At 50.7% G+C, this 23,541-nt stretch overlaps 1 protein-coding gene across 1 annotated transcript; it reads right to left on the reverse strand.

Annotated features, from left to right (window-relative positions):
* Positions 1-6,059: 6,059 nt before the first annotated feature.
* On the reverse strand, positions 6,060-7,778 carry LOC125547944 (heptahelical transmembrane protein 5-like). The gene is made up of 4 exons (XM_087516628.1): positions 7,732-7,778; positions 7,557-7,647; positions 6,591-6,691; positions 6,060-6,102 (listed from the first exon to the last, which is right to left on the reverse strand). The coding sequence occupies exons 1-4, from the start codon at positions 7,776-7,778 to the stop codon at positions 6,060-6,062; spliced, it is 282 nt and encodes a 93-aa protein (XP_087372754.1).
* Between the last annotated feature and the right edge of the window lie 15,763 nt (positions 7,779-23,541).

Below are 23,541 nucleotides of genomic sequence, written 5' to 3' on the forward strand. Positions count from 1 at the left end.
CGGTTTTGATTCCGAACTATTATTCTGTCAGTATAGTCATTTGGGCGGCGATGATTCTGCGTCGGAATGCGCTTCCTAGGTCCGTAAATGGACCTGGTCAAACCGGCTTTTTTGTGTAGTTCCTCACGTAGGTCGTCTGCTGACTTGTGTACGTCATCGTTAGCCGCCCTGTCGCGACCACGGGGTGGCCGATCAGGTTGATTGGACATTTTATTTTCCGGCTGAGTGGGCTCTAAGGCCTCGTCGTCGAATTCAGGCAACAACTTGCGCATTGGATAGCTTTTTGTGTGGCGATTACTGTCGGTGTCAAAACCGGCAGATCTCGGGTAGGGGGTCCCGAACTGTGCGTCTAAGGCGGATGGTAACAAGAGACAGGGGACACGATGTTTACCCAGGTTCGGGCCTCTTGATGGAGGTAATACCCTATGTCCTGCTTGATCGATCTTGATGATATGAGTATTACAAGAGTTGGTCTACCAAGAGATCGTAGAGGCTAAACCCTATAAGCTAGCCTATGGTATGATTGTATGTTGTCCTACGGACTAAACCCTCCGGTTTATATAGACATCGGCGGGGGCTAGGGTTACACAGAGTCGGTTACAAGGGAGGAGATCTACATATCTGTATTGCCAAGCTTGCCTTCCATGCCAAGGAAAGTCCCATCCGGACACGGGACGAAGTCTTCAATCTTGTATCTTCATAGTCCAGCAGTCCGGCCAAAGGATATAGTCCGGCTGTCCGGAGACCCCCTAATCCAGGACTCCCTCAGTAGCCCCTGAACCAGGCTTCAATGACGATGAGTCCAGCGCGCAGATTTGTCTTCGGCATTGCAAGGCGGGTTCTTCCTCCAAATATTCCATAGAAGATCTTGAACACGAGGATAGTGTACGGATTTGCAAAATAAGCTCCGCATACCACCGTAGAGAGAATAATATTTCCACAAATCTAATCTGCTGACACGTTTAGCAACATGACATTATGCCATGACCCGGTCTTTATTCAAACCGTTTTTCTCAACCAGCACTGCACATATCGCGAGGCGGTTTTCTTGGCACGTCTTGTCAAAGTAGAGATCGTGTCCCCCTTATTACGGGATTCTCATCAATACGGACGTGGGTAACCCAATCATGCCCGTTGGTGTGACTCCTTGATTTTAGGCAAGTCCCAAATGGCCACGAGGAGGACGCTTGATATTCACCCTCTTTATAAAGAGGCCAAGGCTTGTCCTTTTTCCCCTCTCGTGCTCAATCGAATCCTTCCCCCACCTCAAGTTCCAACACCCAAGGCTCAGGTCAGGCGCTTCGGACCTTCAGCCATGTCCGGATCCAACCTTCAAGGTCGGTGGATGCCTTCCTCTGTCACAGAGGAAGACATCAAGAAGCTAAGAGAGGCCAGGTATTTGACCGGCGAAATCTGGCACAGGCTGCCTGCTCGAGGGCAGGTCATTCCCACTCCCAAACCCGGCGAGAGCGTTGTATTCATCTCTCACTTCCTCCGAGGGCTAGGCCTCGCTCTGGATCCCTTTGTTAGGGGGCTCATGTTTTATTATGGGTTGGATTTCCATTACTTGGCCCCGGATTCCCTCCTTCACATCTCCTCGTTCATCATCATATGTGTGGCCTTCCTCCGCATTACCCCACACTTCGGCCTGTGGCTCAAGACTTCCAATGTGAAGCCGAAGATGATCGAGGGGCGACACGCAGAGTGCGGAGGTGCCATGATGAGCAAAAATGTTGATGTTCCATGGCCAGAGGGTTCCTTCTCAAAGGTGTCCGGTTTATGGCAATGGGAGTGGTTTTACATCACAGGTCCCCGAAGTGCCAAGTGGATAGTCGCCCCTGCCTTTCGCTCGGGCCTCCCACCACAAGTGACGTCATGGATCAATAAGGGGCTGAACTGGGGGCCAGTAAATGATGTGCCGATATTGCAGAGTCGCATCCGAGATCTCCTCGAGAGAGATGTCAGCCTGGTCTCGGTAATGCAAGTCATGCTAGTTCGTCGGGTCCCGCCTTGCAAACGTCGACCCCTCCGTATGTGGGAGTTCAACCCGGAAGGACCGCGAATTATTCAGCACTTCCTCGGCATGATGCTCGAAGAGATGTACAAATTGTTCTTCGGACCACGAATAAAGTGTCCGGACACCACCGAGGATGCGGGTCTGAGCTGTAATCGCCCAGATACCCAAGTAAGTAATCTCGTGACCGAACACACTGTCTTTTTATTTATCATAACATCATTCTGAAAAATCGCTCTTTGACCAGGACTGGGTAACAAAGGCGAAGATGATCAGGTGTTCGGCCCCCCTTCCCGAAGGTTCAGCAAATCCAGTATTAGCCATAACGCTCGAGCCGGCGCCTTATCAGGCGCCCTCAGGGGAAGATAAAGGGGAGAATAAAGAGGCTAAAAGCGGGCCTCGCTCATTATTTATCCAAACCGGGGGAGTTAGCGCCTCCGCGAAGGAGGATAACTAGGGAGAAGAATCTGAAATTCCCTCTCCCCAAGGGAGGAAGAGGACCACCTCTGAAGACCCGAAAACAAAGGTTTCCAAACGGGGGAAGAAATCTTCGCCAGAGGGTCCTGCCTCGGAGGGTACTCTTGCCACACAGTGTCCGCAAGGGGATCAGCCCTCTACCAAGCTGTAAGTAAACAAAATGTACTTAATAGTAAAAATATCCTACATTACTTCTGAAGATAATAACCAAAGCATATATCTTGCAGTTCGGATCATAGCCCTTCTCAACAGAGTTCGTCTTCGGGGGATCTTCTTCCGGAGATGATGGAGAGCGAAACACCTCCCCCTGCCACCCGCCTCATGAGGCGGGCGACCCTAAAGTGTCATCGCGGAGGGTTTCTCCTGATCCGCCAAGGCCAAAGGGCAATCCTTTGGCCACCCGAAGTCCTCAGTATTCGGCTCCTAAAGAGAGCAATAGAAAGAGTCCGGAACTGTACAGTGTGCGGTCGGACGCACTGAAGGATCTTCTGGAGCAAGCGGGCATCTCAGAAGCGCATCATATGCTAATGGGTATGGTGATTGAAAGGATTTCATCCGCCGAAAGCGGGTTGCACAAAGCTTTTATGAGTCTGCTGAAAGGGTTTGAGGTACGTGAAATAGTGTATGTTTTTTACAGTACCGCACACGTTTAGTGTGCCCTATGCAGATAGTAGTCCCTGAGACTCTGGTTGCCATCGAGAACGGCGGCAAACAGAGGATCATAGTCCCAGTCAATAATCAGGCTGCCGTCATGTGCAAGTGGCTGAGGGTCCGGTGGCTGGCCGGACTGATGAGTTTGCCAAGTTGAAGCGGCAATTTGATGTGGCAGATGCCGACATCGTGCTTTTCAACAAGCGGCTCGACGAGGCACATGGTATGTGATTTCTCCGGTGATCAACACATAGTAAGAGGAGCATGATGCCAGTATCTTTAATATGTTTTGACTGTAGATGGAGCTGCCGCCATGGAGATCCTCCGGGCGGAACTTGCCCGAGCCAAGGAACAAGCCAGGAATAGTAATGCGGCCGCTCTGAAGGCGGTCGAAGAGCTGAGGGCCGAAAAGGCCGCGCATTGCCAAATCAAGGAAAGAATAGCCAAGATGGCCGTTGAGTTGAAAGATGCCGCCGACCGTTACCAGCTTCTTGAAAAAGAAAGCCGAGCGAAGGCGACGGACCTGGAGAAGGCCATGGTAGCAGCCAAGGAAGCCCGCTCCAAAATGAGAGCAGCGAAGGAGGAGCTGTGTCAAGCTGGAGATATCGCGGCTGGGAAGCCCTTTTTGTTGCAAACTAAGTTTGGAGATCCGAAGTATGCCCCTCTTGATCAACTATGGAGTTCTGTAGACACCTACATGGATTTGGCAGCAAGTGCTGCTGATGCGGCCGAGTACTTCAAGGATCAAAAAGATCGTGAAGTGGAAAAGCTGTTCTGGTCACAGTTCCATGCTCTAGTGTGTCCGCTGCTGTTGAATGAGCGAATGGCCGAGTGGACCGAGCTCCATAGGTTGTCCGGACTTGCCATGAGGTCTGTTGTGGATCATCTGTGACCGGAAGGGCCAAGGCCGAATAGTTACTTTATTTTAGTGCAACAATTCCTTGGTGCTGTGCCGCACATCGATGCTATGAAGAGGTCGGCGTGCATAGAGGGTGCGCGGATGGCACTTGCCCATGTCAAGACATACTGGGCAGAGATGGAGGCCACCACTATTGCAACACAGGGTTCGGCCGTGGGCCGAGTAGCTGCCGAGCACTACTTTGAAGAAGTCCTTGAAGGCGCTCGTTCGATAGAGGCTTAGTGCTCGAAGAATATTATGTTCTAGTGACATGTATTCCCATTGTAAAAACAATGATTTATTGAATTATAAATGCTATGTTTAGACTTTTTCCTGAAAGTATTATGATGCCTCCTGTGCGGCCGTTTATGTATATATGTATATAACCTGAAAGATTGCAGTCGTCGGCTTCAGCCCCCACGCATATAATGCGGGGGTGTTCGCAAAAAACGCGTATTCACACTTGATCCAACGTCTTGGTCCATGAAGGAGGTGGTCGTGCAACAAAAGAGGAAATCGAACTATATTTCTTTAACACTTTCACTTAGCCATTGGAGTTTGATGGTGGGACTACTATATAGCCCCTGGTACTTCCGCGCTCGTTCGAATACAGGGCGCGCACGTACATGACCGAGAAACGGCCCTTCATTAATGTGGAGGAATCCCGAAGATTCCTCTAAGTCATCGAGTGGTTGACCAGTCTCGCGCTTTATCATGACAGTCAGTTTTCGGCTTTCTCTACTGAGGTGCTCATCCGGATGAACCAGGGCACAATCGCAGTAGTTCTCCCGGTGCCGCCTTAGCCGATAGAGCGGAACGTAAGGTAGAAAAATACGGGAGCCGGGCAAACCCAACATTTGACCAAAGACATGATTCGGAGCTGATGCATATAAGGCCAAACTCGCGACGTCGAACACTCCCTAAGGTTTTCGGTGTTTATAACATATGCCGGGCTGAACAATGCCCTTAATAATAAACCCCGAGTGTCCAGGTACGTGCAATATCCTGACGTGGCCACATGCCAATAACGTTAGCATCCTTCTCGGTTGTATTGAGTATCCAGAGGATGTGAACAACAAGAGACAGTAAAAAAGGTTTACGCAGGGTCTTAATCTGAAAAGAAACCTTTGAGCGGGTCCCTGCTGCACGTCTGTGCCTGTGTCTCCTTTGTGCCGTGTCCTGGACGGGTGTAGCACGATTGTCATCTGTAAAAGAGAAGAACTTAGGTGAAAGTTGTCGTGCCAGAAAATTGGTTATTATCAATAAACCATTAAAATTCAAGATAAGTCAAGTTGAGCCGAACTAGCCCTGATTACACGCGGGAAGCCCCTGGTATCGTCTATGAGGGTTTAACCATCAAACCAATCTCATGTATATGTAGTGATGCGCCGGACTCGTCTAACCGTATCCGTGGTCTTGACGACCTATCACTTATTCTGGTTGGTGAGGCCGTCTAGTTCTCGGCTGTTAAAGCCGCCGCACATTCTTCCGCGCGTAGAGAATGCTCAATATTTCCACTAACTATGATGGTGCCACATGCACCGGGCATCTTAAGCTTGCACTACTAGGAAAAGGCCTACTAGTGGCGCACCAGTTTTGCCTACTAATGGCGCACTACTGGTGCGCCACTAGTACCATGCCACTAGTATTATATACTAATGGCGCACCATAGGTGCGCCATTAGTATAGCAGATACTAATGGCGCACCATGTGATGCGCCATTAGTATACCATTCGGTGCTCCACTTGTATTCCCTCCAGGTGCGCCACTAATAACCTTATAGGTGCGCCACTAGTAATAAAGGAAGGTGCGCCACTAATAAGGGCTTAAATGCGCCACTTGTAATGTATTTGGAAAACAAAAAAAATCTAAATTTACAGAAAACAACCTCTAAGGAAAAATAATTTAAAAACAAAAATGAAATAGAATCATAATTTTTATTATAGTAAGAATATTACAATGTCTTTACAAGTATCCAATAAAAGGAAAATTGCAAGGAAATAAAAGAAAATCCTAAAACTAATCTTCTAGTAATCTTTTCTTCTTTTTCTTCACTTTATCCCTGCAAAATGTAACAAAATAAACAAAAACACAAACAAGCTATTTATAACATGTCAATACTGTCATTTTTTATGCAGAACTAGATATGAGCATATATTTCCAGAATAACATGGTGTGAATATTGTATGAGTAAGATTATAATGGAAATGAATTTTGATAGGAGCCCACTTTCGACGAGTATTTATCTGACAGTGCTAAATAATCAGGGCATTTACCTTTTGATAATATTATTATACTATACTACCAGTATACTACTCCACTTGGATTTTTTAGATGAGCAGATCTGAGATAGACATATGTTCAAGTGGCTATAGGTAGGCTTGAAGAATTCTCATCGGTTCAAGTGGCTACAGGTAGTCGCACAACTGGAATATAGACTACTAGTACTATTTGAAAAGAAAACAAGAGTAAATCTGAACATACTAGTCAGATCCGATCACATTGAGCTAGAAAGAAAATTCATTAGGAAACAGATGGCCAGCGACTTACTTCCAGACATTGAGGATCTCATTGTGCCCGGCGAAGACGCTGCGGAGCGCGTCACGGACGGACTGCTCACAGCGATAGTTGCCGCAGATGAACTCATTGTCCTGCAGGTAGTCCAGCAGCCAGGAATTAAAGATAGGAGGGCTAGAACTGAAAGAACTAACATCTTAGAAATCAACAGGAGATAATTCATATATGCAAAATACATATGAAGTGGTCTTCACCAAATTTGTTGAAACATGAATGAAATGTTTTAGCAGTACCAATGATACATGTCAAATTAATTGTTCCTGTCATGACAATGTGAAAGTAGTACTTGCATGCCAATGAAGACTTGCTAGTGTCAGATTCTATGAGGTTCAGGACATGTGTAATTGTGCCAAGTTCACTTGTAATGCCATTATTCATGATCTGAACTTTATACTCCACAAAATAAAATAACAGTTGATGCATGTGAATGATACTTAATTTTGAAGCTACTGTTAATTTATAAACGGAATATAAAGTGAGTGTATAAATTCAGAAACAGAAAATTCAGTTAGGCTACTGTTAACTGAATTTTGGAGTGTATACTTAACAAAGGCTTCATTTGAATGTACAATTCATGGGGCAGCAGCACTAAGAGCTGAAAGAAAAAGGTGCAGAAAAAAGCTACTGAAAAACAATATCAGAAGTAGTGCAAACGTTGTTGAGGCGCTGACTGAACCATTGATAGTACTACCACTCTTCTTTTTTTGCGTCCATTAGCGTGACAGTGAGGTTACAACCTTTAATTAACAGTGTAGTATGTGTATAAACTATAAAAAATAACTACACTGCCTGGTTTTCATCCAAATAAGAAAACATAGCACAGACGATTTTTTTTCACATATTCACATCATTGATACATGATGACATTTGATCGAGTGATGCAGTGGTGGAAGAATAGAGTAATTGTTGTCCATCAGCTCATAAATGATTAATTATTACCTGCTTGAGGATAGGGGTGGCACACTTTTCTCTTAGAGCGAAAGCATCAGAGTAGGTTATTACCTGCTTGAAATACACCCCAAATCCATACCTGAGATAACAAAAATACATGAGAAAAGCATTCTAGATCTCTCCGATTTGCACAACATACAGGATGTGCAACATTTGAACTTACGACAGGAGGGAGCCACCTATCAATCCTGGGGCTTCCTCGCTCGCCATGGCCAGGAACCATCATCCTATGCTGCTTCACCATCATCCTCTCCTCCAATGATGACCTGCACAGGACTCGTACAGAGATATTTTTTAACGCATCATACACAGATATAAATCATCTGAATCAAAAGCAAGCTGCATCTAGTTCATCAAATGTTAGATGTACAGAATTCGATCGTACACTACAATGCAAACCATTCAACCACGATGTAGCTAGAGCTAGTGATTTCAATTCTCTACCATGATGCATGCATGTATGCGTGCAACAAACCGCCAGACTAATTAAGCATTGAGGTAGGCTACATAATCCAATCCGGCAAGCTCGTAATTATATCCATACTAGGTAGCCGCTACGTAGTTAAGTCTGGACAGAGAGTCAGAGACTGGGATGAACACGTACATGGGAAGGAGCAGGAGACGAAGGGCCTTATCTGCCCAACCTCCGCCCAGATCGGTGGTGTTTAAGGCCGCCTTAGAGCTCCAGCGGTACCTCCCCTGCAGGCAAACAGAGCAATATGCAAAAATCAGCTGTGCAGATCGATTCAGAAGCAGGATTAATGCGGGCGAGGCGCAGTACCTTCCGGGATGAGTGCCATGGATGCAGAGGAGGAGGAGGACGGCCGCGCGTCCCCCATTGCCGAACTTGGTGCAGAACAATGCGGAGGCTGCTTCCCTCCCGGCGCGTGGACGTGGAGAAGAAACCACCCTCCACCGGCGCCATTGCCTGCGGCACCTTGGCCTTGCCGCTAGATCCGCCGCCGTTCATCGATCATGGGCCAGCTCAACGACGACGAGGATCTGGAAGCCCGGCTATGGCCGCGGCGGCTGGATCTGGGGCCTTGGGGTGGCGGGGAGCTCCTCCTCCTGCAGCTCGGCGGCCTCCACACCCCGGAGCAACGCTGTCGTCGGAGGACGTGGTCACCAGCTCTCCTCTGGATCCGGTGAGGAGGGTTGGGGAAGGAGCTCACCACAGCTCCATGCCCTAGATCTAGTGTGAGGGAGGGGGAAGGGGGATCGCCGTGGTCAGGAGGGAGAGGAAGAGGCGGGAGGCCGGGGCTTCCTGATCTAAATCAAAGTCGAGGGAGGTGGGTGGGTGTGCCAGGAGGAAGGTGAGGGGAGAGAACGTGATGAGAGGGAGGGGATAAGGGGTGATAGCAATGGCGCACTGGTAGGGGTGCGCCATACGTATAGATAGCAATGGCGCATCTCTTACTAGTGCGCCATTACTAGTTAAAACTAGTAATGGCCCACTATCCCCTGATGCGCCAGTAGTATTTTTGAATTTTTTTACTAGTGGCGCATCGTGGATGTGGTGCGCCATTAGTATTTGGACACTAATGGCGCACCAACACATTGTGCGCCATTAGTATATAGTAGTGGCACACCACATGTGTGGTGCGCCATTAGTGTCCATATTATCTATAGCCCTTTTCCTAGTAGTGTTGAGAGAAGCGTAATGCAGTACTGCATTAAAACGAGCAAAAGCCACTCTTCCGAGTAGTGCCTGATAGCCACTTCGGAATGGAGCGATGTAGAAAGTTAACTTTTCGCTTCGAAAGTTGTCGGGAGAACCGAATACAACCTCTAGTAATAGAGATCCCGTACAGCAGGCCTCTGGGCCTGGTATTACTCCCTTGAAGGTAGTATTACTGTGGCTTATTTTTGTCGGGTCTATCCCCATATTGCGGACTGTGTCCTGATATAGCAGATTTAGATCACTGTCGCCGTCCATAATGACTCATGTGAGATGGTATCCGTTTACTATTGGGTCTAACACCAAGGCAGCCAATCCTTCATGCCGGATGCTTATCGCGTGATCCCCGCGATCAAAAGTGATCGGGCAGGCCAACCAGGGTTTGAACTTAGGGGTGACGGACTCTATGGCGTGTATGTCTCGGAGTGCATGTTTTCTTCTCCTCTTCGTCACATGGATCATGTTTACTGTTTTAACCTCTGGTGGGAATTTTTTCTGTCTTCCAGTGCTTTGTTGGCGAGGTTCATCCTCATCTTCGCTTGGTGTCTCCCCCCTTGTGTTCGGCGTTTAGCTTACCGGCCTGCTTGAAGACCCAGCATTCTCTGTGTGTGTGATTTGCAGGTTTATCGGGGGTGCCATGAATCTGACATAGTTTGTCGAGAATCTTGTTTAGGCTAGACGGTCCATCTCTGCTGCCTTTGAAAGGCTTTTTCCGCTGACCTGGTCAAGAACCCCTGAATCTGGCATTTGACCACCGTATTATCTGGGCTGTCTTCTTTATTTCGACGCTTGTTTTTACTGCGTCGTGGTTTTCCATTGCCATCCCTGACTTCGGATGTGCTTGGGTCACTGGTGCTACTCCGGGTTAACCAGCTATCTTCGCCCGCGCAAAAGCGGGTAATGAGGCTTGTCAGGGCTGCCATTGTTCTCAGTTTTTCTTGGCCGACGTGTCTGGCGAGCCATTCATCTCGGACGCTGTGTTTGAAAGCTGCTAAGGCTTCGGCGTCCGGACAGTCGACGATTTGGTTCTTCATAGTGAGAAACCTGTTCCAAAGCTTTCGGGCTGACTCTCCGGGCTGTTGAATTATATGACTTAAATCGTCTGCATCCGGAGGTCAGACATAGGTCCCTTGAAAATTAGCCCGAAAAGCGTCCTTGAGCTCCTCCCAACTTCCAATTGAGTTTTCGAGGAGGCTTTTCAGCAAGTGCTGAGCTGGTCCTTTAAGCTTGAGGGGCAAGTACTTGATGGCATGGAGATCGTCTCCGCAAGCCATATGGATATGGAGGATAAAGTCCTCAATCCAGACCCTAGGGTCTGTGGTCCCGTCGTACGCCTCTATGTCACTGGTTTGAATCCTTCTGGGAATTCATGGTCCAGCACCTCATCGGTGAAACATAGGGGGTGTGCGGCACCCCTGTATTTGGATGTATCATGGCGTTCGGATGGTTGTAGTATTCGGTTTTGATTTTGTGCCGGAGCACGCTTCCTAGATCCATAGATGGATCTGGTCATACCGGATTTTTGGCGCAAGTCCTCACGTAGATCGTGTGTTGACTTATGTGCGGCCTTGTTAGCCGCTCTATCGCGGTCACAAGGTGGTTGATCCGGCCAGTTGGCCGTTTCATTTTTTGGCTAAGTGGGCTCTAAGGCCTCATCGTCGAATTCAGGTAATAGCTTGCGCTTTGGATAGCTCTTTGTGTGGTAACTTCCACCATACTTTTCTTCGTTGTCGAGCACATTGTTCCACCTGCTGTTGAGTGTATTTTGTGCGGCCTTAAGCCTTTGCTTCTGCTTCTTCAGACTCCTCGCTGTGGCAATAAGCCTTCTGCGGAGGTTCTCTTGCTCCAAGTGCGTTTCCGGGATGATGTGTGCAACTTCGGCTGGACTGTTTTCCTCCCCAGAGGGGTTTGATGAGGTTCATCCTCGGCGTCGCCGTGTTCGGACATCGGATCCGTACTGTGTTCGCCGTTTGCAGTTTCGTCGTGCTCTGCCGCTAGGTCGATGTGGTCGTCGTTTCCTCTGGAGTCGACTGGAGTGTTATTTTCTCTTGCGCTGTTATCGCTGTTTTTGCCGAGGCAGGATTTTGAGCGGCGCCTACGCTGGCGCTTTGATTGCTTCTCGAGGGAGCTATTCTTCGCTGCATCCTGCCGTTCTTCATCATTGTTTTCTTTGGGTGTATCCACCATGTATATGTCATGTGGTGAAGTGGTTTTCCAGCGCCCTGTGGGTACTAGTTCCTGTTCCTCTCCTGCATCGTCGTCCATGCCGTCGATGTCTTCGGAGACGAAATCGAGCATGTCGGTTAAATCATCGACAGTGGCTACTAAGTGGGTGGTGGGTGGGCAGCGAATTTCTTCGTCGTCCACATCCCATTCTAGCCGGACATAGTTCGGCCAAGGTTCTCCTGACAAGGAGAGAGACCTTAATGAATTTAGCACATCGCCGAAAGGCGAGTGCTGAAAGATATCTGCGGAGGTGAACTCCATGATCGGTGCCCAATCGGATTCGATAGGCACGGATGCAGGTGGCTTGGAGTCCGTGGCCGGAGACGAATCCAGCGGTTTGGCAACATGGCTCTCGTAAGGGGCGAAGTCAGTATCCGGCTCCATCGCCACTAAGAGTACGACCTCCATGGCGGGGTCGATCCCTCCGTCCTCGGATGGCGCAATTTGCTCCGGATTGAAGGCCGGAGTAGTTGCAGATGCGATCTCCCGAACACTGTCCGACGACAGAGTTACGTCATGCTCATCGTGATTGTGTGAGGCACCTGACATGGGCTCGAATCCGTCGAAGATCAAGTCTCCGCGGATGTAGGTAGTGTAGTTTAAGTTTCCAAACCTGACCTGACGGCCAGGAGCATAGCTCTCGATCTGCTCCAGATGGCCAAGCGAATTGGCCCGTAGTGCGAAGCCGCCGAATACGAAGATCTGTCCAGGGAGGAAAACCTCACCCTGGACCGCATCGTTACCGATGATCGAAGGGGCCATCGAGCCTTACGGTAACGGCACAGTGGAACTCTAAATGAAAGCACCAATGTCGGTGTCAAAACTGGCGGATCTCGGGTAGGGGGTCCCGAACTGTGCGTCTAAGGCAGATGGTAACAGGAGGCAGGGGACACGATGTTTACCCAGGTTCGGGCCCTCTTGATGGAGGTAATACCCTACATCCTGCTTGATTGATCTTGATGATATGAGTATTACAAGAGTTGATCTACCACGAGATTGTAGAGGCTAAACCCTAGAAGCTAGACTATGGTATGATTGTATGTTGTCCTATGGACTAAACCCTCCGGTTTATATAGACACCGGAGGTGGCTAGGGTTACACAGAGTCAGTTACAAGGGAGGAGATCTACATATCCGTATTGCCAAGCTTGCCTTCCACGCCAAGGAAAGTCCCATTCGGACACGGGACGAAGTCTTCAATCTTGTATCTTCATAGTCCAGCAGTCCGACCAAAGGATATAGTCCGGCCGTCCGGAGACCCCCTAATCCAGGACTCCCTCAATTACCACCGTACTTTTCTTCCATGTCAAGCACTTTATTCCATCTGCTGTTGAGCGTATTCTACGCGGTCTTAAGCCTTTGCTTCTGCTTCTTCAGGCTCCGCGCGGTTTCAATGAGCCTTTTATGAAGGTTCTCTTGTTCCAAGTGTCTTTCAGGGATGATGTGTGCATCATCATCCGAACTATTCATGTCTCCGGAGACATGTTAATGAGTTTTACCCTCGGGGTCGTTGTGACCAGACAGCGGCTTCATACTATGTTCGCCATCCGCTGGTTCACCCTGCTCCACCGCTGGGTTCATGTGGTCGTTGTCTCCTTTGGGGTCGACCGGGGTGTTACTCTTTCTCGCACTGTTATCGTTGTTTTTGCCGGGGCAGGAATTGGAGCGGCGCTTACGCCATCGCTTTGGTTGCTTCTCGAGGGAATTGTCCTTCGCTGCTTCCTCCCATTCCTCGTTATCATTTTCTTTGGGTGTATCCACCATGTATATATCATGTGATGAAGTGGCAGTCGAGTGCTCTGCGGGCGGTGGTTCCTGTTCGTCTCCCGCATCGTTGTCCATACCGTCGATGTCTCCGGAGCCGAAATGAAGCATGTCGGTTAAGTCGTCGACAGTGGCTATTAAGTGGGTGGTGGGTGGGGAACGAATTTCTTCGTCGTCCACTTCCCACTCGAGCCGGACATAATTTGGCCAAGGGCCTCCTGACAAGGAGAGAGACTGTAATGAGTTTAGCATGTCGCCTAAGGGTGAGTGCTGAAAGATATCCACAGAGGTGAACTCCATGATCGGTGCCCAATCAGATTGGATGGGCATGAACGCGAGCGGTTCGGAGTCTGTGGCCGGGGATGAATCCGAGTATCCGGCAACACAGGTCTCATAGGAGATGAAGTCAGCATTCAGCTCTATCGCCGCTGAGTGTGCGGCCTCCGTGGCGGGGTCCATCCACCCATCCTCGGACGGCACGGTCTGTTCCGGATTGAGGGCTGGAGTAGTTACATGTTTGATCTCTCGAACACTGTCCGTCGGCAGAGCTAAATCGTGCCCATCGTGACTGTGCAGCGCACCTGACATGGGTTCGAATCCGTCGAAGATCAAGTCTCTGCGGATGTCGGTGGTATAGTTCAAGCTTACAAACCTGACCTGATGGCCAGGGGCGTAGCTCTCGATCTTCTCCAGATGGCCAAGCGAGTTGGCTCGCAGTACAAAGCCGCCGAATACGAAGATCTGTCTGGGAAGGAAAACCTCACCCTGGATCGCATTGTTGCCGATGATCGAAGGAGCCATCAAGCCTTGATTGTGACGGCACAGTGGAACTCTCAATGAAAGCACCAATGTCGGTGTCAAAACCAGCGGATCTCGGGTAGGGGGTCCCGAACTATGCATCTAAGGCGGATGGTAACAGGAGGCGGGGGACAAAATGTTTACCCAGGTTCGGGCCCTCTCGACAGAGGTAATACCCTACTTCCTGCTTGATTGATCTTGATGATATGAGTATTACAAGAGTTGATCTACCACGAGATCGGAGAGGCTAAACCCTAGAAGCAAGCCTATGGTATGATTGTTGTTGTCCTACGGACTAAACCCTCCGGTTTATATAGACACCGGAGGGGGCTAGGGTTACACAGAGTCGGTTACAAGGGAGGAGATCTACATATCCGAATTGCAAAGGTGAGTCCTACCCGGACACGGGACGAAGTCTTCAATCTTGTATCTTCATAGTCCAACAGTCCGGCCAAAGGATATAGTCCGGCTGTCCGAGGACCCCCTAATCCAGGACTCCCTCAGACGCACCGCCACCCCATCGCTGACTCCGACCGGCTCGTCGTCCCACGTTCGTCGCGCGCCCACGGACGCGTAGGCCGTGCTACTCATGGAACGTGAGCTCCTGCGTTACCGCCCGGTCGACGACCTCTACGATGACTGGCTGGACCGCATCACCGAGCTCGTCAGCGCCACTGGGGGATCTCCTACACCGTCCCTCTCACTACGGGCGATGTAGCCCACGGAGCGCCTCCACCACCTCCGCATCAAGACGCCGCCCTCGCACAAAGACGCGCAGCCCCGAGGCGCGACCCACCATGCAGGGCACCCGCGCACGAAGAAGGAAGCTGCCAAGAAGTCCCTCGGCTGCAAGAAAACGCTCCTGCGCTCCCAGCACCACCGCATCAAGACCGTGTGCCTCCTGTGGTGGCGGTGTGTGGATACCAGGACCAGGCTCCGCTTCCGCAACGGGCTCCGGTGACTACATCAAGCTGTCGTGCCTTCACTCCCGAGCTACGCAGCGTCATCTGGCCCGGCAAGTTCAAGCCCGACCTGCCTCCGCGCTACGATGGCACCCCCGACCCTTCTAAGTTTCTGCAGCTCTATGAGCTGAGTATCGAGGCGGCCAACGGCGACGAGAAGGTCATGGCGAACTGGTTGAAGGAAATATGCCCTAGAGGCAATAATAAAGTTGTTATTTCCTTATATCATGATAAATGTTTATTATTCATACTAGAATTGTATTAACCGGAAACTTAGTACATGTGTGAATACATAGACAAACAGAGTGTCACTAGTATGCCTCTACTTGACTAGCTCGCTGTATCAATGATGGTTATGTTTCCTAACCATAGACATGAGTTGTCATTTGATTAACGGGATCACATCATTAGAGAATGATGTGATTGACTTGACCCATCCGTTAGCTCAGCATGATGATCGTTTAGTTTGTTGCTATTGCTCTCTTCATAACTTATACATGTTCCCATGACTATGAGATCATGCAACTCCCGAATATTGGAGGAACACTTAGTGTGCTATCAAACACCACAACATAACTGGGTTACTATAAAGATGCTCTAAAGGTGTCTCCGATGGTTTTTGTTGAGTTGGCATAGATCGAGATTAGGATTTGTCACTCCGAGTATCGGAGAGGTATCTCTGGTCCCTCTCGGTAATGCACATCACTATAAGCCTTGCAAGCATTGTGACTAATGAGTTAGTTGCGGGATGATGCATTACGGAACGAGTAAAGAGACTTGCCGGTAACGAGATTGAACTAGGTATTGAGATACCGACAATCGAATCTCGGGCAAGTAACATACCAACGGCAAAGGGAACAACGTATGTTGTTATGCGGTTTGACCGATAAAGATCTTCGTAGAATATGTAGGAACCAATATGAGCATACAGGTTCCGCTATTTATTATTGACCGGAGATGAGTCTCGGTCATGTCTACATAGTTCTCGAACCCGTAGGGTCCGCACGCTTAACGTTTGGTGACGATCAATATTATGAGTTTATGTGTTTTGATGTACCGAAGGTAGTTCAGAGTCCCGGATATGATCACGGACATGACGAGGAGTCTCGAAATGGTCGAGACATAAAGATCGATATATTGGATGACTATGTTTGGACAATGGAATGGTTCCGAGTGAGTTCTAGCATTTACCGGAGTACCGGGAGGTTACCGGAACCCCCCGAGGAGTATATGGGCCTTATTGGGCCTTAGTGGAATAGAGGAGAGGAAGGGAAAAGGTGGGAGGCATGCTCCCCTAGCACAATTCGAAATGGGTGGGGGGGGCCGGGCCCCCTTTCTTCCCTCTCTCCTCCCCTTCCTTCTCTCCTACTCCTACTACCTGGAAGGGGGAGATCCTACTCCCGGTGGGAGGACTCCCCTAGGGCACGCCATAGAGGGCCGATGAGGGAGTCCTGGATTAGGGGGTGTCCGGATGGCCGGACTATACCTTCAGCCGGACTCCTGGACTATGAAGATACAAGATTGAAGACTTCGTCCCGTGTCCGGAAGGGACTTTCCTTGGCGTGGAAGGTCAGCTTGGCGATACGGATATGCAGATCTCCTACCATTGTAACCGACTTTGTGTAACCCTAACCCTCTCCGGTGTCTATATAAACCGGAGAGTTTTAGTCCGTAGGACAACATACACAACAACAATCATACCATAGGCTAGCTTCTAGGGTTTAGCCTCTTCGATCTCATGGTAGATCTACTTGTACTACCCATATCATCAATATTAATCAAGCAGGACGTAGGGTTTTACCTCCATCGAGAGGGCCCGAACCTGGGTAAAACTTCGTGTCCCTTGCCTCTTGTTACCATCCAGCCTAGACGCACAGTTCGGGACCCCCTACCCGAGATCCTTCGGTTTTGACACCGACATTGGTGCTTTCATTGAGAGTTCCTCTCTCGTCACCGTCAGGCTTGATGGCTCCTACGATCATCAATGGCGATGCAGTCCAGGGTGAGGCCTTCCTCCCCGGACAGATCTTCGTCTTTGGCGGCTTCGCACTGTGGGCCAATTCACTTGGCCATCTGGAGCAGATCGAAAGCTATGCCACTGGCCGTCAGGTCAGATTTGGAAGTTGAAACTACACGGCCGACATCCGCGGGGACTTGATCTTCGACGAATTCGAGCCACTGCCGAGCGCGCCGCACTGTCACGACGAGCATGATCTAGCTCTGTCGCTGAACAGTGCCCTGGAGGCCGCACCCGCATCGGCTTTGACCCTTAATTCTGAGCCAACTGCGCCGATTGAGGATGGGTGGTTGGACGCCGCCTCGGGGGCTTCGATCCCAACGGCGATCGAGCCGAACACTAGCCCCGCACTCTGCGAGACTCGTGACTCCAAGGAGCCGGACTCCTCTCCGGACTCCGAACCCTCCGCGCCCCTGCTGATCGAATCCGATTGGGCGCCGATTATGGAGTTTACTGCCGCGAACATCTTTCAGCACTCGCCTTTCGACGATATTCTGAAGACACTGAAGTCTCTCTCTTTATCAGGAGAGCCCTGGCCGGACTACGGCCAGCAAGGTTGGGATTCAGACGATGAAGAAATTCAAAGCCCACCCACCACCCACTTTGTAGCAACTATCGGCGACTTAACCGACATGCTCGACTTCGACTCCGAGGACATCGACGGTATGGACGCCGATGAAGGAGACGATGAAGAACCAGCGCCTATCAGGCCCTGGAAAGCCACCTCGTCATATGACATATACATGGTGGACACCCCAAAAGAAGGAGATGGCGATGGAACAACGGAGGATGACCCCTCCAAGAAACATCCTAAGCGCCGGCGTCAGCGGCGACGCTCAAAATCCCGCCAACACAAATACGGTGATTCCAGCACGGGAGATAATAATACTCTGGAAAGTGCTGAAGAAAACCCCCTCCAGCAAGATTTAGCACAGGAGGATGGAGAAACCAGCCCTCATGAGAGAGCGGCAGACAGAGAGGTCGAGGATGATAATTATATGCCTCCCTCCGAAGACGAAGCAAGCCTCGACGACGACGAATTCGTCGTGCCAGAGGATCTCGTCGAGAAAGAACGTTTTCAACGCAGGCTTATGGCCACGGCAAGAAGCCTCAAGAAAAAACAGCAACAACTTAGAGCTGATCAAGATTTGCTAGTCGACAGATGGACTGAAGTCCTTGCGGCCGAAGAGCATAAACTCGAACGCCCCTCCAAGAGCTACCCAAAGCGCAGGTTGCTACCCCGATTAGAGGAGGAAGCACTTGATGCGGCCGATCGGCCACCATGTGGCCGCGACAGAGAGGCCTCTCGGCCCTACACTCAAGCCGCACCCCGTACCAAGGCACGGGAATATGCGCCGGACTTACGAGATATGTTGGAGGACAAGGCAAGGCAAACAAGATCGATCTACGGATCGCGTGGGCGCCCCACGGCTCGAGACGGTAACCGTCACGCCAACCACAAATTCGGCAGGGCCGAACACAGTAGACAAAGCTCATTGGAGCTACGTCGTGATATAGCCCAGTACAGAGGCGCCACACACCCACTATGCTTCACAGACGAAATAATGGATCATCAAATCCCCGAGGGTTTCAAACCCGTAAATATCGAATCATATGATGGCACAACAGATCCTGCGGTATGGATCGAGGATTATCTCCTTCATATCCACATGGCCCGCGGTGATGATTTCCACGCCATAAAATACCTCCCACTCAAGCTAAAAGGACCAGCTTGGCATTTGCTTAACAGCTTGCCAACAGGATCAATCAGTTGTTGGGAGGACCTGGAAGCTGCATTCCTCGACAATTTCCAGGGCACTTATGTGCGACCCCCAGACGCCGATGACCGAAGTCACGTAATTCAGCAGCCAGAGGAATCGGCCAGGCAATTCTGGACACGGTTCCTAACAAAGAAAAATCAAATAGTTGACTGTCCGGACGCTGAGGCCCTAGCAGCCTTCAAGCACAATATCCATGACGAGTGGCTTGCCCGGTACCTTGGACAGGAAAAGCCGAAGTCTATGGCAGCACTCACGACACTCATGACCCGCTTTTGCGTGGGAGAAGACAGCTGGCTTGCTCGTAGCAGCAATATGACCAGGAACCCTGGTAATTCGGATACCAGGGACAGTAGTGGCAGGTCGCGTCGCAACAAGCAGAAGCGCCGCATTAACGGCGACAATGCTGAGGATACGGCAGTTAATGCCGGATTCAGAGGCTCTAAATCCGGTCAGCGGAAAAAGCCATTCAAAAGGAATCCTAGGGGCCCGTCCAGTTTGGACCGAATACTCGACCGCTTGTGCCAGATACATGGCACCCATGAAAAGCCGGCCAATCACACCAACAAGGATTGTTGGGTGTTCAAGCAGGCAGGCAAGTTACACGCCGAAAATGAAGACAAGGAGCTGCATAGCGATGATGACGAGGAGCCCCGGCCGCCGAACAACAGTGGACAGAAGGGTTTTCCCCCACAAGTGCGGACGGTGAACATGATATACGCAACCCACGTCCCCAAAAGGGAGCGGAAGCGCGCGTTAAGGGAGCGGAAGCGCGCGTTAAACCGCACCAGGGGCTGCCGATTTTTTAATTTTCTCTTACTTTCAGGACTCCACTCTTCGGAAGGCCTGTTCGGCAGTTCAATTGCCGCACAAACGATGCAAGAACCAGGGAAGCAGACAAGCCATTCTGCATTACGGAACTCCCAGGTGGTCTCTATCACGAGCAGTATACCTGTTTCGCATACTATTTCGCAGCTTGCCCCTGGAATGGACATGTTACATAGTCCAACGTTTTGCTTATCGCATTATTTGTACCGTTCTGCTTTGATCACAGCCCTTTTTAATAAACAATGCATAGCTTTTGTCTATTTTTGCATTACCTTTTTTCTTTATATATGTTCCTTAACGACATGTTGCACCCGTACACGTTGGTACGGCCAAAATACGCCAGGGGCTTTAGTACCCCTCAATATGGTGTGAGAAGTCCGAACACTTTAACAAGTGCGGCACCCCGAACTTATAACATTATATGCATCGGCTCCGAATCATGTCTTGGGTCAATAGTTGGGTTTGCCCGGCTCCTATGTTTTGGTGCCTTACGTTCCGCTATATCGGCTAAGGTAGCACTAGCAGAACCACTGCGATTGTGCCCTAGTTGAGCTGGGTCGAGCACCTCAGTGGAGAAAGCTAAAACTGACTGTCATGATGAAGTGAGAGCTGGTCGCTGTTCGAGAGGTTTTTCGAGTCCCTAAAGACTTATGCCGCTTAGGGCGAGGAGCCGACTCTGTCCGGCCAAGGCATGGATAGCGCCCCGAACTCGGTCTTCCGAGTACCAGGGGCTTCGCCGAAATTTAAAATTATAGAACTCCATGGCTAAGTGAGAGTCTTCACGCATTATAGTTTGATTGCCTTGTTCGTTGGGCTGAGCGCCTCCCTCGAAGGACCCAAACATGGGAAAAAGAGCGCTCAGGTTTATCCCCGAACACCCCAGCACTAGCGGCACGAGGGCAGAAGCCGACGACTCGCCATCTCTCAGAATTGATAAACAGCCGCACAGAAGGTAATATTTTAAATTCCAACAGCATTGCTAAGCGCATATGAACAAGTTTTTAGCGCACAGGACAAAACGAGCAAGTTTCACTCAAAAATTACATCCCTAGAACATTCATCCGCCACAAGGCAGGCACCCTTCAGAACATCCTTATAATAATTCTCGGGCTTGCGATGCTCTTTCCCCGGTGGTGGCCCGTCCTTCACAAGCTTCTCAGCATCCAGCTTGCCCCAGTGCACCTTAGCGCGGGCAAGGGCCCTACGGGCACCTTCAATGCAGACAGAGCGCTTGATGACTTCGAGCCTTGGACAGGCCTCCTCCAGCCGCCGCACCAGCCCGAAATAGCTTCCAGGCAAAGCCCCTCCAGGCCACAACCGAACAATGAGGCCCTTCATGGCCTGTTCGGCTACCTTGTGGAGCTCGACCAGTTGCTTCAGCTGGTCGCTCAGGGGCACGGGGTGTTCGGCCTCAGCATACTGAGACGAGAACACCTTCTCTGTCGAGTTGCCCTGCTCGGCTCGATAGAATGCGGCGGCATCGGACACACTCCAGGGAAGATCTACGAACGCTCCTGGAGAGCTCCGGATTCGGGTAAGTAACAAGTAACTCACGTTTATGTGTTTGCTTTGCATAAAGAATGCCTTACCCGCCGCTATCTTCTTCACCTCATCCAACTCCTGGAGGGTCTTCTGGGATTCGGCCTTGGCAGACTTGGCATTTTCAATAGCCACCGCGAGCTCGGACGCTCGCGTCTTTGAGTCAAGCTCCAAACTCTCATGTTTTTCTATGAGAGCCTGGAGCTCTTGCCGTACCTTGCCATCCTCGGCCTCATACTTCTCCCGCTCGGTGCGCTCCAAGGCCGCCCTCTTCTCGGCCTCGACCAGCGCTTGCTTAAGGGTCGCCACCTCAAACGTGGCCCCTATAATAGCCATGATAATCCTGCCATTCTTTGCAATTGCACCTTTTTATATATATTTAAAAACAAGGTATTTCTTACCTTCATTGTCCTCGAGCTGCTTCTAGGCACGCCCGAGCTCTTGCTCGGACCGCTCGAGGTTCTGCTTTAGCGTGTCCACTTCCACAGTCAGTGCGGCAGACGCAAGCAGAGAAGCCTGCATACGCATATTGACTCATTTTTGTTAGACTCCTGTGAATTTTATTTGATCCTCTATTCGGCTTTTCTTCCCGAACGCCAAACAGAGCATCATGGGCTACTGTCTATGCGGTAATATTATTTACACATTCTTTACTTACCTCAAAGCCTGTTAAAAGGCTAGTACAAGCTTCAGTCAGTCCGCTCTTGGCGGACTGAACCTTCTGGACCACCGCACTCATAATGGTGCGGTGCTCCTCGTCGATGGAGGTGCCTTGAAGCACCTCCAACAGATTGTCCGGCGCCTCTGGTTGGACGGGGGTCACCGGCACGGTGGGCTTGCTCCTCTTGGAAGGAGGCCCCCCGCCGGACTCTGGAACCTTTGAAGGTTCCGGAGCGGTGTCCGGCCTATAGCCGGACTTGGAGCCCTGGGGGGTTTCATCCCCTTTACTCCTGGAGTCCGGGAGGTCGCCTTGCGGCGCCTCCAGGACCACCTCCTCCTGGCTTGGAACCTGTTGGGACAACACTTCGGTGTCGTCCGTAGGGCGGGGGGAGGAAGCCGTTGGAAGCGAGTTCACATCCGACAAGTCCAGTGAACCGCTTGACGACTCGTCGAGCCGGTCTTTGGATGGGCTGCATAAACATATTCGACGTAAGGGAAAGCTGTGCAATAAACGAATACTATGAATTACTCTGGTATCCGAATACTTACGATTTTGCCAGGGGCTTGGCCCTGGGCTTCCACTCCTCTCCGCCGTCGTCGGCGTCAGTGGAGTAGTCCGGAGGAAGGGTTTTCCCCTTCTTGGACCCTCCGGCCTCCCCAGAGAGGGCGGCCTTCCTTTTCTTCTCTCCTCCCGCTGGAGGGGGAGAGGTCTCTTCTTCTTCCTCCTCGTCTTCACGGGAGGAATGCGCCTCGGAACCGTCGGATGATGGATCCGACACCTCCTGGCGCCGGGCACTCTTTCGAGTCCCCGTGGCCTTTTTCGTGGCCTTCTTCTCCGGCACCACATAGGGTGCCGGAACCAGCAGCTTCGCCAAGCGAGCGTCCGCTGGGCCTTCGAGCAAAGGAGCCGGACAGTTGATCTGTCTGGATGTCACCTGCCAATCCTGTCAAAGGTAAGGGAGCTTAGATCCTGCATCAAGTCAAACATGAAAAACTGATACCCTGTAAAAGGAAAAAACAGCTTACAGCATGAGCGTGACACTGCATACTGAATCCACGATCCTCGGTAGCGGATGCGGGGGCCTCGGCGCCCTTGAAAAGCACCTTAGCATCTTCGTACGTCATGTCGAAGAGCCTGCTCAGAGTTTGGTGCCGCGCCGGGTCGAACTCCCACAGGTTGAAAACACGTTGTTGACACGGGAGGATCAGGCGGATGAGCATAACCTGGACAACGTTGACAAGTTTGAGCTTCTTGTCCACCAGGGTTTGGATGCATGTTTGGAGTCCGGTCAGCTCTCCTTTTTTACCCCACACAGGCCCGTCTCCTTCCAGGAGGTAAGCCGCGTAGGGGGTCCGGATCGAAACACAGGGCTGCGACCCATTCAGGGTCACGCGGCTCGGTGATGTAAAACCACCCCGATTGCCACCCCTTCAGGGTCTCCACAAAGGAGCCCTCGAGCCATAGGACGTTGGCCATCTTGCCCACCATGGCGCCTCCACACTCCGCCTGGTTGCCGCACACCACCTTCGGCTTGACGTTGAAAGTCTTGAGCCATAGGCCGAAATGGGGGCGGATGCGGAGGAAAGCCTCGCACACGACGATAAACGCCGAGATGTTGAGGACAAAGTTCGGGGCCAGATCGTGGAAATCCAGGCTATAGTAGAACATGAACCCCCAGACAAATGGGTGAAGAGGGAAGCCCAGTCGGTGGAGGAAATGGGGG

Source organism: Triticum urartu, chromosome 3A, assembly GCF_056163025.1.
Source record: "Triticum urartu cultivar PI428250 chromosome 3A, HENAU_Tu73, whole genome shotgun sequence".
Classification (NCBI taxonomy): domain Eukaryota; kingdom Viridiplantae; phylum Streptophyta; class Magnoliopsida; order Poales; family Poaceae; genus Triticum; species Triticum urartu.

Bases quoted from the DNA above. Each gene is read 5' to 3' on its own strand.
- LOC125547944 (XM_087516628.1), bottom strand. From the start codon at position 7,778: ATGGCGAGCGAGGAAGCCCCAGGATTGATAGGTGGCTCCCTCCTGTC. The intron at 7,648-7,731 runs GTAAGTTCAAAT...TTGTTATCTCAG, and splicing joins ATAGGTGGCTCCCTCCTGTC to GTATGGATTTGGGGTGTATT. The intron at 6,692-7,556 runs GTAATAATTAAT...GACTACCTGCAG, and splicing joins CCACCCCTATCCTCAAGCAG to GACAATGAGTTCATCTGCGG.